The sequence below is a fragment of the Polistes canadensis genome, unplaced genomic scaffold, assembly GCF_001313835.1.
Source record: "Polistes canadensis isolate GaletaPanama2010 unplaced genomic scaffold, ASM131383v1 scaffold_16, whole genome shotgun sequence".
NCBI classification, from domain to species: Eukaryota; Metazoa; Arthropoda; class Insecta; order Hymenoptera; family Vespidae; genus Polistes; species Polistes canadensis.
Genome location: NW_014569563.1, coordinates 191,389 through 206,293, shown reverse-complemented (window position 1 = coordinate 206,293; position 14,905 = coordinate 191,389). Strand labels below are relative to the sequence as shown.

Sequence of the window (14,905 nt, the reverse complement as noted above, 5' to 3'; positions counted from 1 at the left end):
CGGAGAAGCGACACGATTAGACTCGAGTCATTAACCGTCCGCACTCTTAAAAATCGAATATTGTAATAATCGTGTTGTACTATATATGTTCGTGTGTATAGAGACATTCCGTGTTAAGATATCTTCTACACAAAACAATTAAACAAATGATCTAAGGCGGTATCGTGGATCGAATAATAATCTGCGATCGTGAAGATGAAACATTTTATTATTATTATTATTATTATTATTATTATTATTATTATTATTATTATTATTATTAATAATGAATTTATACGCGATACATATTTTTAGACGACTTAACGAAACTAAATGTAGAAAAAAAAAGAAAGAAAAGAGTAGATCGTTGATTCGTTATTAGGATGATAAGCCTAAAATTACGCAAGAACGCATAAAAAATAAATAAATAAATAAGCGAGAAATACACGGGTGGTCGAGTTGCTCGGGGCGGGGGGGAAGAAAGAAAAAAAACATTTCATGTGAATTATAATACAAGAAGCTGTATTTTAATATCGTACAATTTTACACGCGCGAGAAAAAATGCGTCACGACGAAACGAACGTCGTCGATTTTTGATTCTCGAAAGGAAGATAGAAAAATTAGATAGTGATGGTCGAATAAAAAAAGAAAAGAAAAAAGAAACTGCTATGTACCGTTGGATTCTCATTAACACATTGTTTACCGTCTGTTATATACAAAAATGTAATATCTTTCTCATCCAGTTATATTCTCGTAATTAAAATATACAAAAATTAAGAAAATTGGTAACATCAAAATTATATGATGATCCCCTTAAGTTCTTAGATGATTGGAAAAATTAATTTCTCTTTTCTGTCGCATGTTATGGGCAAATTTTTGTTTCTAGATTATAACATTACAAGCCTAATTATGATTCAAGCCTACAAAGTCTGGAAAAAAATATCCAATTAATTTTGTAAATTTTCTGTAAACTGTTTTGTTCTACCCATTGTATAATAACTACTTACATAATTTTATACTTCAATAATTATACATGTGTGCTCGCGCAAACGCAAATTCGTTTTTGATGACCAGTTATGATGTTGATACCAGATTCCATATTGAGACCAGTTAACGATGTGTTAAATAAAAAGTTTCTGCGACGTTCGAAAAAGCGTGCAATTGATTCCGATGAAACAGGGAATTTCATATATTTTTGGAAAATTTTAGTTCTTCGAAAAGAAAGAAAAGATTGAATAAAAAAAAAAAAGAAAAAATGAGATACATAATATATGTACGCATGTATGTATGTATGCATGTATGTATGTTATGTATGTATATTATGTACGTATGTATTTGCCCCAATCTTGCCGATTAGTCTGACAATCTGCGAAAAAGAAGAAAAAAAATAAAAAAAGGGAGGAAGAGAGAAAACGAAAAAAGATCTCTAAACTGGAAGGATCTGAAAATATTTTTTGTAATATTCGAATCTATTTTTAAGCGATATTCGCGTACGATATTGCATATTTTCGAACTTATTCACCAATCTACGGGGCATATTTTCGAACGATGATGTATTGCAATGATAAAGTAGGAACAGAACAAAAAAATGGTGTCTCGTTTTAAAGTATTAGAGAATTTCGAAAATGACCCTATCGTTTTCATAAGAGATCAAAGGAAATATATGAGTATAGGTAAGATAAAGAAACGTACAATTTTTACGTATGTTTCTTTGTAATGATAAATTATTTTCGAAGCCAAAAAAAATGAAAAAAAAAAAAAAATACAAGATGTAAAAATCCGAAATTATACTTGATCGTTCCGTTGATCTTCTAACTTCAGTAAATTCTAATAAAACCTTAAAACGCGATACCAAAACCGAATAATATTGCGATGAAAAGAATTGCAGCAGTGTATGCGTGTATGAGAAAAACTATCTTCCTCGAGAGAATCGTATTTTTTTATCCCGAAAAAAGAAATAAAGCCAATCTATTTCGCCGTTTAACAAAAGAAAAATATATTACTTATGTATGTATGTATGTATTTAGTCTAAACGGCACGAGCGTGTATTTAATAATCGAGTAGTATTTTCGAAGCTCCTCGATATTTTTCTGAAGATCAAAGTAGCTTCTCGAGTGGAAAGACGGAGGGAGAAAATAAAAATATAAAAAAAAAAAAATAACAATTTAATTAATATAAAGTACATACATAAATATTTAATATAAGAGATAATAATAATTACGATAATAATGAGTGCATGTCATTTTGCGGGGATAGAATTTCTAAATAAAAATAGGTAACAAAAACACACACACACACACTATCGCTAAAAAGCAAAAAGAAACAGGAAGAAAAGAAAAAATACAAAGAGAAATAACAAATCACAATGTAAATATGAAAATTCCATTTAAGTAGAAGAAACGCGTTTAAGTGGAGGAAGGAAAGAGGGCGGGAGAGATCCTGAAGGTAATACAGATTAAAAATTAAGAATAAAAATAAAAAAGGCGATTCTTTTCCTGCGCTTTTCGATCTTACGAATTTGACGATGATTACGACCTATGTAAAAAAAAAAAAAAAAAAATAATATGATTTCTACGTATATGACGAGATACGTCATCGCATAACTACGTCTCTGTGTAAATAATCCTACGCTCCTACGATATTTAAAATAACAAAATCGTATTTCCGAAAATAATTATTCGAAAATATACGACTGACGAAGCCGGCCGATATTGACCGACAAACGGCGTATGATCTTACAAGAAAAACCTTCGATAATCGAGAGAAATTAATGATTATAGTATAATAATACTAAAAATACTGCCCTTTCAAGAACTGCCATTTATTATTACTGTTCAATTTTATAGTTTATTAACAGTAACAGCAACAATAATCAAGAACAACTGTACTCGCCTACACTGCCAAATCTAAATAGATTACTCTTGGATCGTTTGAAAAAATCGCGATTTTTATTTTCAATTATTTTCATATCTCTAAGTATTTACAAATATTTACACGTAATATACATTTCTACATTTAGAAAAGGCGCACAATTTCGAAAGCTTCCAACAGTCGAATGCATTTTTCGATTCGATCGAAGGTTTTGTTCTTTTCATAATCATCCGTACCTATTTATAATCAAGGGGAAAAAACAAAGAACAGAACAAAAATTATCACAGAAATAAATTTTAAGTAAAATCGCCGTCGTTTCCGATTTTCGAGAACGAGCCGAAAATTTGGTCAAATTTCACGTTAATAAAAATAAAGCGGGCTTCGCATGTACGTATTCGTATATGTATGTGTGTATGTGATGTATGAGATGTGCATATAAACGTGTATGAAAGAGAGAAAGAGAAAAAGATCATCATCTACTTCACACAATTCCACATATTTTAGTTCTGTTTTCTTTCTTATTTTTTTAATTAAAAGAATTAATCGATATTATTCTAGGAAATAATGATGAACGTAAGCAATTCTGCTTTTCTTTTTTAAGTCTAATTATCGATTAGTATATATATTTCGAAACATAATAGAAAATATTCATGGAAATTTCAACGCGAAGAGAAACAAGCGAGTAAAAAAGAAAAGTAAAGGAAAAACAAATGATGGACAATTTAAAATAAAAAAAAAAAAATTATTGTCTTTTTTATCGTAATATATATACAGAATTTTACTATCAATTATTAATATTATTTGTTATCATTATACATAATTATTATTATTATTAATATTATTATTATTATTTTATTGTCAACATCGACATCATCATCGTTATTATCATTATCGTTAAAATCATCATTATCATAATCATCGTCATTACTACTGTCATAATGTCTACCCTTATTATTATTGCCACCGCTATGTCTCTATTAGTACTACCAACATAACATTATTGTTATATAATCGATAATATATACATCGGTTTAGTATGAATTATGAAATATTATGAGGGCCAGTCAATTATTATTCACAACGAAGAATTTAGGTATATTTAACAATATTTAATTCTTCTTTTTTTATAATTAGACTTCGTGAACACACGCATAATATTATCTGTTATCACTCTGTTATCACTGTCTCCGATCATAGAAAAACATAATGGAAAGAAAAGTTGTATTTCTTGGGATACAACAGAAACAGAACATTTTAATATTGTACAAATATCGTTGATCCTGTATAGGGAATTGCTAAATTTTTTTATTATTTCTCTATATTTTTAATTATTATTTTCTCAATCTATCCATCTACCTGTCTATCAATCTATATATATATGTTATATGGAATGTGTACAATACAGGCATTGTCCACAATACCGAGCCGTTTTTGTCAATGTAGGAAACAGAAAAATTCTTATCTGTATCTTTTGTTCCTCATCATCTCGTCATTGCGACACACGCTGTTTACGCAATGTCTAGAAGAATACATTATTGGGCAACAGGCACGTACAAACCCCCCTCCCCCCAAAATCAACACACACACAAAAGCGAGCATGCAGAGGGTTGTTAAGACTATGCGTGCCGCTATACTATGCGTACCTCTATAAACTGAAACTTAATGTAGATGTGTGTGCAGCATACTTGTGATGTGTGTTCTTCTGTTTCCTACATTGACAAAAATGGCTCGGTATTATGGACAAAGCCTAGGCATTTTATACATTCTCTATAACATATATATCTTTCTTTCTTTTCATCTTTCCCTCTTTTTCTCCTCTCATTTTATTTCCTAACAATATTTTTGTTTTATTTTTACTTGCATTTATTGTCCGAAGACTGTAAATATTTGAAACGATGAAGCGTTCGATATTACCTCGATCCTGAGATTCCCGAAAAAATCCTGATATTTAAGTGCCTAATGAAAAAAAAAGAACAAGAAGAAAGAAAGAAACCAAGAAATACATGTGTCTATCCGTTTTAACACAGTCATATACATATATAGTAACTTTCATAATTAAAAGTCGAACGAGATACCGATTTAGTGCCCGGCATTAAAGTCTCCAAAATAAATAAAATAAATCATTCTACGTTTTTGGTCCAAGCGATGAATTAGTTCAAAAAAATCTAAGATACTTCATCCTATCTACAAATATATATGTATATATATATATTATCAGGAGTATCATTCTCTCATTCGACGTTCAAATGATTCGATAATTCGTTTGAAACTTCTCTAACTTTTCAATCAGTCCGATCGGCAATAGAAAATTGTTCTAAACTTTCTGCAGATCTCAGCGCTCCGACGAAACGAACAAAAATATATGTATAAATTTATATACATATATACATATACACATATATATATATATATATATATATATGTGTGTATCAATTATATTTTATTCGCTCTTCATAATAAGAATTTATTCGTTTCTGTGGAGTGCGCCCAAATAGTGTGCTTGTATGTATGTACATGTGTATCTATGCGCGCGTGTATGTACGCGAGAAAACGTGAATGTATAAAAAAAAATAATTATTAATAAGTAAATATATATATAAGCTAATTAGCATAATATATATATATTATACAAAATGCGTGTGCGTGTGTATATTAATTAACTATAATGTCTTATATGTACTACGGAATCTCGGGTTTGCAATGAAACGTATAAATCATCTCATCAATAAAAATAATAGAAAAAAATTAACAAAAAGAAACACGTAATGAGAAGAAAAGATAAATAAAAAAAAATCCGTTCTTCGTCGGTCAATATTTTTTCGGTTTCGAAAAGTGGTAAAAAAATTAATTTTTAAAATCAAGCGATGATCACTGTAACATAGTACACACAAAAATAAAAATTAACCCTCGGATTATCTTCCAATGTATGTACAGAACCGGATGAGAGGGTAAGGGAGTGACATAATGACTGCTTCTTCGGAGTTTACGTATAATTTATTTTTTTGACAAAAAACATCATCGGAAGTTGCAGCAACATGCTGATAATCCAAGGGTTAATTAATTGATTTAAGTGAAAAACAAATATGCTATAAAGACAAGAAAAAGCGCGAACATATTTTGCAATTATACTATCATTACTATTGTTTGTAATTATGATTACTATCGAATTTGTTTTTAATAAACGGCAGGTGCCATGATTACACAAAATATTATTGTTCCAATATTAATTTTCTTTTATTTCATTCATTTATTTGCTGTTTGTCAGCAAATACGACAATTGTCGTTCGTTATACATGTGAATTCTTTAAATACAAAATTTACATTAATTTAATATTCGGACACAACTATATTTTTATTTTGCCGCATTGCAATTATTTTTGTAACAGAAAAAATCAAATTTTATTCGTCAGAATATTTAAATTATTCATTGTTTACATACGAAATGTTTTATATGAAGTTTTAAATGCAATTATTTTCAACTAACTATTATTCAAAAAAATATTTTAAATAAAAATTACTTTATTTCAAAGTAGTCATTTAGTGATGGTAAAAAATTTTATTTAGGAGCGAAAATGTAATTTAATTTAAAAATAAATTAAGACGTGTTCATCTGCACAAAATTTCTTACCATCATAAGATGATCCTCTCGAAATAAAATAAGTTTTACCTAAAACATTAACAAATTTCAAAAATCTTTTTATTTTTATATCAATTTTTACATTTTAATCTTTATTTCAAATCAAACATATATATAATTCTGTATCTTTATAAACAATGAAAATAGTAACAAATTTTAACTAACAAAATCTAATAAAAAATTTTCAATATGAAGTTGACTGATGGTCAATTGACCCACAAATCTTAACCGCGTCATCTGTAGATGGCGACACTAAGCAAGCCGGAAAAAAATTATACGCATATCTAAAAAAAGGAATTTTTTATGAAAATATTTTCTTTAAAAAAAAAGTTTTTAATAAAGTAATCTTAGATTTTTTCTCTCTGATAGAAATATTGCTGTGAAATATTATATAAAAAGAAAGAAAAACTGAATTTATAGAGTAACAGAGGGATAAAAAATAATAGGCGGGAAATTTTGTTGCACGTGTTTTGGCAGGCATTTTTTTCCAGATGGCGTTGTTGACCGATTACATTCACTATAAAGCCATTCCTCGTCGTAACGGAGTATTTTCATTAATCTAGTGAAAAGAATCGGCCAGTCACTGACGAGAATTTTATGTGGGCTGTCAAAAAATCATCCATTTGATACCTCGAACATTTCGATTCTTTTAAATCGTTTTGTATCGTCGTAGCAAAGTAGATAAACGTGAAATGAAAAATCTATCCGATAGTTTAATCGAGTATGAAATTGAAAAAGTAATTAAAAGTATCGGCGGTGATGAATTTTCTTAGTGTATATAAAGTCGTAAGAAAGATAGTAGCGTCGGAGACGCCGGGAGAAATCTTCGATTCGATTCGATTTGACTCGAGCTATCTCACTCTCTTTTTCTCTCTTTCTCTGATGCTTTCTATCTCTGTCTCTCCAGTTCGACGTATCGAAGTGGCTATGTAATTTCAGCCAGTCACTTCAGCTCGAGAGATTCCTGACGCGCGTAGTGGTCGTCGTAGGAATCGGGGCTCCCTCCTCTTTTCGTATGTGCGCGCTTGTACACGCGCGTACAGCTCGTACGCCGTACGGGAAGTGCGTGAACCGAGTCACGATCAGTCTCTGAAACGTTGAACGAGGGAAAGGATTCTCGATGCATTCATTTCGATAAGCAGGCTAGAGTGCGCGCGCGCGAATAGGGACGATAAAAGAAAGAAGACGAAGCACGACGAGTAAAAAGAAAATAATAGAGAGGAGAAAGAAGAGAAAGCATTTGGGAAAAAAGTCAAGCAGACTAAACAGTATCCGAAAGCTTTCGAAGCATCGAAGGGCTTTTACGCGAATGGACTTTCTTCGATCCTGGCACTCGTTAGGCGAGCACAGCCGAGCAAAACGGAACGCGCATCTTCGAGGATACGACGGCGTCGAGCTTTCTTTCCTCTGAACAACGCGATCAAGTACAAGTGTAGAAGTGTGAGTAGAAAAGAGAGGGCGAGGAAGAGAAGACGCCGGAAGGAGGAAGAGAAAGAGGAGAAAAGTGGTGCGCAGTGTGGAAGAAAGAGGACGATAGGACGCTCGCCCTACGGTGTCTCTCTTACGGTGTTAGTGAATGGAACGCATCGCGATATTCGAGCGTAATACGACGCTCCATGAGTTCGCGCTGCACCAATGACCGGCCGGGATTGGCGGTCACGTGACGCGCGTGCTAAGCTAGCAGCAGAACATTGTAAATGACAAGCAAGACAAGACGCGTTGGGTATTGTTGTCGCACCATCGGTACCGCTATCATCGTGCTTCGAAAATTCCTCTTCACCATTACCGTTAGTGGTGAGCTTTTCTTCGTTTCTACTCTTGCCGCCGTTGCTGGTATTACGTCTAATACTACTACTACTACTACTACTACTACTACTACTACTACTACGACTACTACTACTACTACTACTACTACAACAACATTACTACTACTACTATTACTACTACTGATACTACTACTCCTACTACTACTACGTCGCTACTACTATTACCACCACCACCTCCCACCACATTATTACTACTACTACTACTACCACCACTACGACTACCACCACCGCGAATACCATTACCACCACCACTAGCACTACTACTACTATTATCATTACCATCTATATAAATGGCACTATCACGACCAGCCTCTTTACTATTGCTACTACTACTACACAACACTAGTACTACTGCTACTACTGCTACACAACACTAGTACTACTGCTACTACTGCTACACAACACTAGTGTTACTACTACACTACGACTACTACAAAAATTATTACTATACTAATTTACCACCAACGCTACTACTACTATACTACCTCTACCACTACTATTATTATTATTGCTATTATCATCACTATCCACGGCCACCACGTAATACTACTATTACAAAACTACTAGTACTACTACTACCATCACAGTTTCTACCACATTATTATTGCTTCTGCTGTCGACACATCGTCCATGAGAACAAAAATACTACTACGAGAAAGACATAAGTCTTATTACCGCCAGTTTGTTGTCGTCGTCGTCGTCGTCTTCGCAATTTCTCTTGTCGTCATAGTCATTTTCGCCGGCAAACGATAAGTCAGCCTATATTTCATATGTTTATAACCTACTGCTAGTAGGAAAGTTAAAAGAACATAGAGTAATCTTGTGGCATCAGCCTATATGACATAATGTCAGGGTCTCAACGCATGCGAAAGTCTTCGCCATGCTCTACATCAAAGCAAGGACCAATGCGAGCCACCCTGCCTGTAAGCTCTTTGCTACGGCAGGGTCGACAAGGCAGCAGTCTAAGAAAAAGTAACAACAACAGTCCTACCGTGTCACCACCAAATGCAAGCACATGGCGGACACGAATTTCACCAGAGACTTCAGCTTCCTCAGGACAACGAAGCCCTGGTTCACTTTCCTACAAAGGTATATGTAGATTTTGTATTATCTCATTTACTTAACACTTCCTTTCCTTCTTATAATTATGTGCCATTCTGTGGGAAAATATTATTAAAATGTAAACAATAAATAGTTGTTGATGACATATAACATATTATATTAGAAAAGAAGGATATAACAACAAAATGTTTATATAGAAGTTTTCTTTTCATTTATCAAAAACTAATTATCTATCATAAATTTTTAATGTAAATTTTACAGTTTGAACATAACTGTATTTGTAAGCATTGGAATGATTTATAGATTTGCCGAAAAGATGTGATTACAATAATCAAAAAATATTTCTTGAGACATAGGTTAAAGGTATACGCATAATATTGAAGCATTACTATATATTGCCTATAACAATTAAAGCACCACAGATTTCTTTTGTTTACTAATCTAGCAGCACAACAATTTATCTTTTTATTCTAATTATTTCTATCGATCTCTATTGCAACTTGAAATAATTATTCTTCTATATTTGTCACCTTTCTATTATTGTGATAGATTTAGGGAAAATGGTTGATACTGGGTAACCGAATATGAATATTTAGTTCGGTACCATGTTAACTTTATTTCTGTGTTAATAATTTTATTCATATTCGTTTATACAGTTCTATATACTCTACCCTACAAACCGAATATGTACTTTATAGCTCGGTTCAAGCATACACTCATTGTAACATATAAGCTCACAAACTTGTATGTTTCATGTTTGTATTAATGTTTTCTATAACAGCATGATAATAATATTTCTTAAAATATCTTTTATTATATATTTTTTCCTTTCGGAGAGAAAATTAATTTTACATTTGTCTATATTTTGTTTACAGCCAAATCGAAAACATTAAGTGGTCGCTGTAGTGAAAGTCTAAGTGGTAACCAAAATATCCGTAGAACTGCATCCTTGGATACAATATACTTAAAAGGCCAATGGCCTCGCGATTCATACTATATGCATTCCAGCCTTCTGGTAGTTGATAAATCTACACAGGTATATAAATCACTTAAGCTTCAAAATGTACATGGCTTATTAATTAAAATCAAGTTTCTGTTGAGAATTGTTATTCGATGTTGTATCGCTGTGTGCATATTTAATATTTCCTTGTAATGCATATTTTTTAATACAAGATTTTTCTTCTTTTCCATGTTCCTTGCTGTTTTATCTTACAATTATTAAATATATTTACTTACTGTTTCTTATAATAAATTACTGTTACGCACATTTCAATAAGTTCTATTCTTTTTCGTTATTCTCTTTTCTTCTTTTTTTAGACTGAAGAATGGTCTATTGAAACAAGAAAGATGCACACTCGTCATTCTACAGAACAATCTACCACAGATGAAAAGCTAGAAAAGTACTTCAGACATAGGTACATATGCATACCTGTTCAAATTAATTTTACATATTTTAGTAAACATTCTTTATTTGTTGTTTATTGCGAACTATAATTTTCAGTTGAGTACTTAATTACTTCGCATAGCTCAAACTAATATGAATGGGATATATTATCAAGTTACTATAAAAATAGCATTATTTATTACAATTGATATATTATTATAGATTACAGCGTACAAATAAAGAGAGTACTAGTAGTAGGGAAAGAACAGCAGCTTTTGGCCTTATAATGCCTGGTGGCCCACCACCTGCTCTTCCTGGTGATCATTCTGTGCTTTTGCCCAGCATTGCATCACAAACATCTATATGTATGTAGAATTTCTAGATCTCAATTTTATTATTTTCAGTGACTAATATTTTATTTCATATTAATGCATATAACATTTATGATACATTAAATATATATTTATTTACATATAACATGTTCAATGTGTGCACATTCTTTTAGACAATCAACTTTCTTTGAATACAAAAGCAAGTCCTATGAGCATACCCGTTAAACCAATGAGGCCTCCAATGCGTTCTTCCATTGAAGGACTGAATCAAGAAATTGAAGGATTAGTACTCAAATCTACTTCAAACACTAATGATCCAGATCACCCAATAGAAGATAAGGTATTATTTCATAATATAATTTAGACCATAAAAACATAATATAAATACATTTTTATTTCATATTTAGTATGCACGGTATCGTGAGCAAATGACACCCGAAGGACATCGTGCCCCATTGGCAGATTTGTTGAGGGCGACTCGTAGTGTCAACACACAAACACCAGCTACTGATCTTCCTTCCAGTTCTTACTCCTCAGGTAATTCATTGTTATTTCTGCATCTTTAAATATATCTATTTTTTCTATTTTTTATTTTTACTTACAATTATTAGTATCACGTTTCTGCTACCAATAGAAATAACAAGTATATCAAATAAATATTCTGAATTAGAAAAAATAACTTAGTTATTAGTTACTTATGAACGAATTTTTAACAAAATGTTTGTAATTATGAATAAGTTGATAAGTTTCTCATTAGAAGTTCATGTTATACGATTGAAAATTTGATAACAGTATAAATATCATTTTCGAAAATTTATATTTTGTTATTTATAATTAATAGATTTTTAATTAATTTAACTTGTATGATAACTAAAAATAACACACTAACTACGGTGTGTGTCTGCCTGTTGAGGCAGGCCCTCCATCTAGGAATTCTGAGTCTCCGCTGATATCTGGTCATATGGATGCTTCCCGTTCACCTAGCGATCTCTTCCAAGGTTGGAGCACGTTTGCGGATTGTTTGTTAAACTAACGCGATTTCTAATTGATTTGTTTAATGTTTCTTTTGTAGCAGGATTTCGACTTTTATATTTGTATAATAATATAATATATAATTATTTTCAATATATATAATGATTTATTAGAAATAATAAATTATTATTATTATATATAGTATTATATTATTATATAATTACATATAATACACACATGGAGTCTGTTTAAAAATTACATGCATTTGTAGGATTAGATGATTTATATAAAATAATGTGAAAGAAAATAATTACACCTACAAATGTTAAATAAAATCTTAAAACATTCTCTATGCATAATATAGTACACATATATACATATTCAGTGTTTCTAAAACATGCAGTAAAATTACTATGATTTTAAACAATTTTATTTGTTTTATTCAATTCTAATAAACAGCATGTTTTGAAATTACTGTGATATCTACATGTATTTATTTATATGTGTATATATATATACTACAATTATTTATTCAACACATAGTGCATACGCACGCATGTGGGAGCGTTTGTTTTAAATATATTACAGATGTGCACATCTCATATCTGTCATTATATTATATCTACATATACATTGTAAGCATTTTATTCAAAATTTCTAAAGCATAGATAGAAATTTAAATGCAATTCAATTAATTCTACAGTTTCTCTGACAAGATAGTAGAATGTTCATTCATATTTCCATAAATATTGCATACAGCGGTATGAATTTCACTGCATCGCTTAATTTTGTCTTTGATTATTAAAAAATCGCGATGATATTTAGGAATTTTTTTCTTTTTTTTTTATAAAAATAAATTGCTTTTTCCGTCTTTAAAATACAACTAATTTTTTAAAAATTATTAAGAAAAATCCATCACATGAATGCATGGCAATGTAACTGATTGACTTTTACATTTAAAAGTATTTTATAGTTATAGCTATTAGATATCCTTTTAGAAACTTATTGTGATGCGCAAATATATCATTTATGACAATATTATTTCATGATTCTTTTTTAAGACAAAAAAAATATAATTCATTTTTAGATATCTAACATAAGTGCCATGTATCACTTCATAGATCATGATTTAGTTATTGCTTTCTTCTTTTTGTTATGTTTATTTTAAAATACTTGACAGACATGTATTATTTTATCGTGTATAAAAATAGCACAGAAATGCCGTTAGTGTACAAATGCATCCCAATTTTAATGAGCATGCTATTGTAATATACATTCTGATATATATATATAATAAAATATCCATATATATATATATGTTTTGACAATGTTTTATACAATGCATAGAGAATTAAATTTATTTTTATTTATTATTATGTTTTAATATGTAATATTACAGTGTTTAATATTTAGTAATTTTGTATTTTTTTATTATTAAGGTGGAAGCCGAGGATCAACACCTGAACAAGATAGAGAAGGTCGTCTTGGAACGTCCCCTCATATTAACAGGTTTCTTGCAAGGGAACCTCCTGATGGCTGTGAGAAGGTCAACCTCAAATTTGTAGAGGATACGAGGTAAATATTAGATTTCTAAATTAGAATGTACGAGTTTTCAATGAACTAAATTATTAAATTATTGGAAAGGTTTGATTTAACATTGAGATCTTATTATTTTGAAAATGCAAGTCAATAATCTTTAAGGATTAATTAGAGAAAGAATATCATAATGAAAGACGAATTTTATTTATTTGTTTAGGCGACCTATGATTGACTTGAGCAAACTAGAGTATTGTTCGAAACCATGTGTATCATTCCAATTAAAACCAAGTTTGGGCTCAGCGTTCCTGCCATTGCAACAGCCGGCCAGTCCGACAGTAGTTGCTAATGCATCAGCCACTTCTCATACAACATCAACTACACCTCCCCCGAATCCATAGTCCTACTTTTTGTCTTATGAAGTAGCATTCATAATACCATTTGATATATATTTTTTTTAAAGACTTCATGGGTAGAAAGTGGACTTACTTCAGGTAAAGACATATGTACCGACAAAGAAAAGTTACCAAAAATGCAGCCTGTCCCTGGTGTGAGCTAATGTTTGGACAAAGTGACTATGTAATTAGAATTATAATTACATTAATATAAAGTACGGGGAAGGCTTCTAAGCTCTGCTAATATTTGAAACAATAATAAATACGAGGAACAATAATTTGTGATAACTAAAAAATGACGAACGAACGTTTGGAAACGAACATTGTGTTCTACAGGGAAAAAGACTTACGGAAATTGTGTATTCTAAATTTAGTGCAAAAATGTGCTAAACAAGTTTAGTTTTGTATACAGGAAATAATTATCAACATGTCGGAAGGTATTAAATTTAATTGCTGGAGAAAGCAAAATTACACAGATACAGAGAAAGGGGTATGTATGCATACGTACATTCACACCCACCTATAATGATTTATCTCACTTATGCATCTATCATTTTAAACGATCCAATATAATTCAGTGTCATATGTTAGAATTTTGTATGGTTTTGTATTATTATTTGTATACTGAAGATATTCAAATTATTATTATAATTAACATCATTATTATTATTAATTTTATTAATTATTATTAATTATTATAATTAATAATATCGTATGAGGAGCTTGAAAATCAAGTACTGTTAAACTCCTCTTTTGTTTCTCTTTAAGTATTAGTAGAATTCAATATCATCTTAAGACAAAGTATATAGTTTTGTTACTATCAAAATTTATACTATACTATATATGAAAGTTTGTACTTTTTTAATTTTTTTATTATTATTATTATTATTATTATTATTATTATTATTATT

General features: G+C 30.7%; 1 protein-coding gene across 3 annotated transcripts; it reads left to right on the top strand.

The window, feature by feature from the left end:
* The first annotated feature begins 7,066 nt into the window (after window positions 1-7,066).
* Window positions 7,067-14,784, top strand: LOC106793648 (protein FAM117B-like). 3 transcript variants are annotated; one of them, XM_014760774.1, is made up of 10 exons: window positions 7,067-8,281; window positions 8,901-9,402; window positions 10,251-10,411; window positions 10,693-10,790; window positions 10,982-11,124; window positions 11,265-11,431; window positions 11,499-11,628; window positions 12,009-12,089; window positions 13,503-13,638; window positions 13,820-14,784. In XM_014760774.1, the coding sequence occupies exons 2-10, from the start codon at window positions 9,159-9,161 to the stop codon at window positions 13,998-14,000; spliced, it is 1,341 nt and encodes a 446-aa protein (XP_014616260.1). In that variant the 5' UTR covers window positions 7,067-8,281; window positions 8,901-9,158; the 3' UTR covers window positions 14,001-14,784. The 3 variants fall into 3 exon arrangements, with proteins under 3 accessions (XP_014616260.1, XP_014616259.1, XP_014616261.1); XM_014760773.1 differs by lacking the exon at window positions 7,067-8,281 and having other exon boundaries at window positions 8,771-9,402; XM_014760775.1 differs by lacking the exons at window positions 7,067-8,281; window positions 12,009-12,089 and having other exon boundaries at window positions 8,771-9,402.
* The last annotated feature ends 121 nt before the right edge of the window (window positions 14,785-14,905 follow it).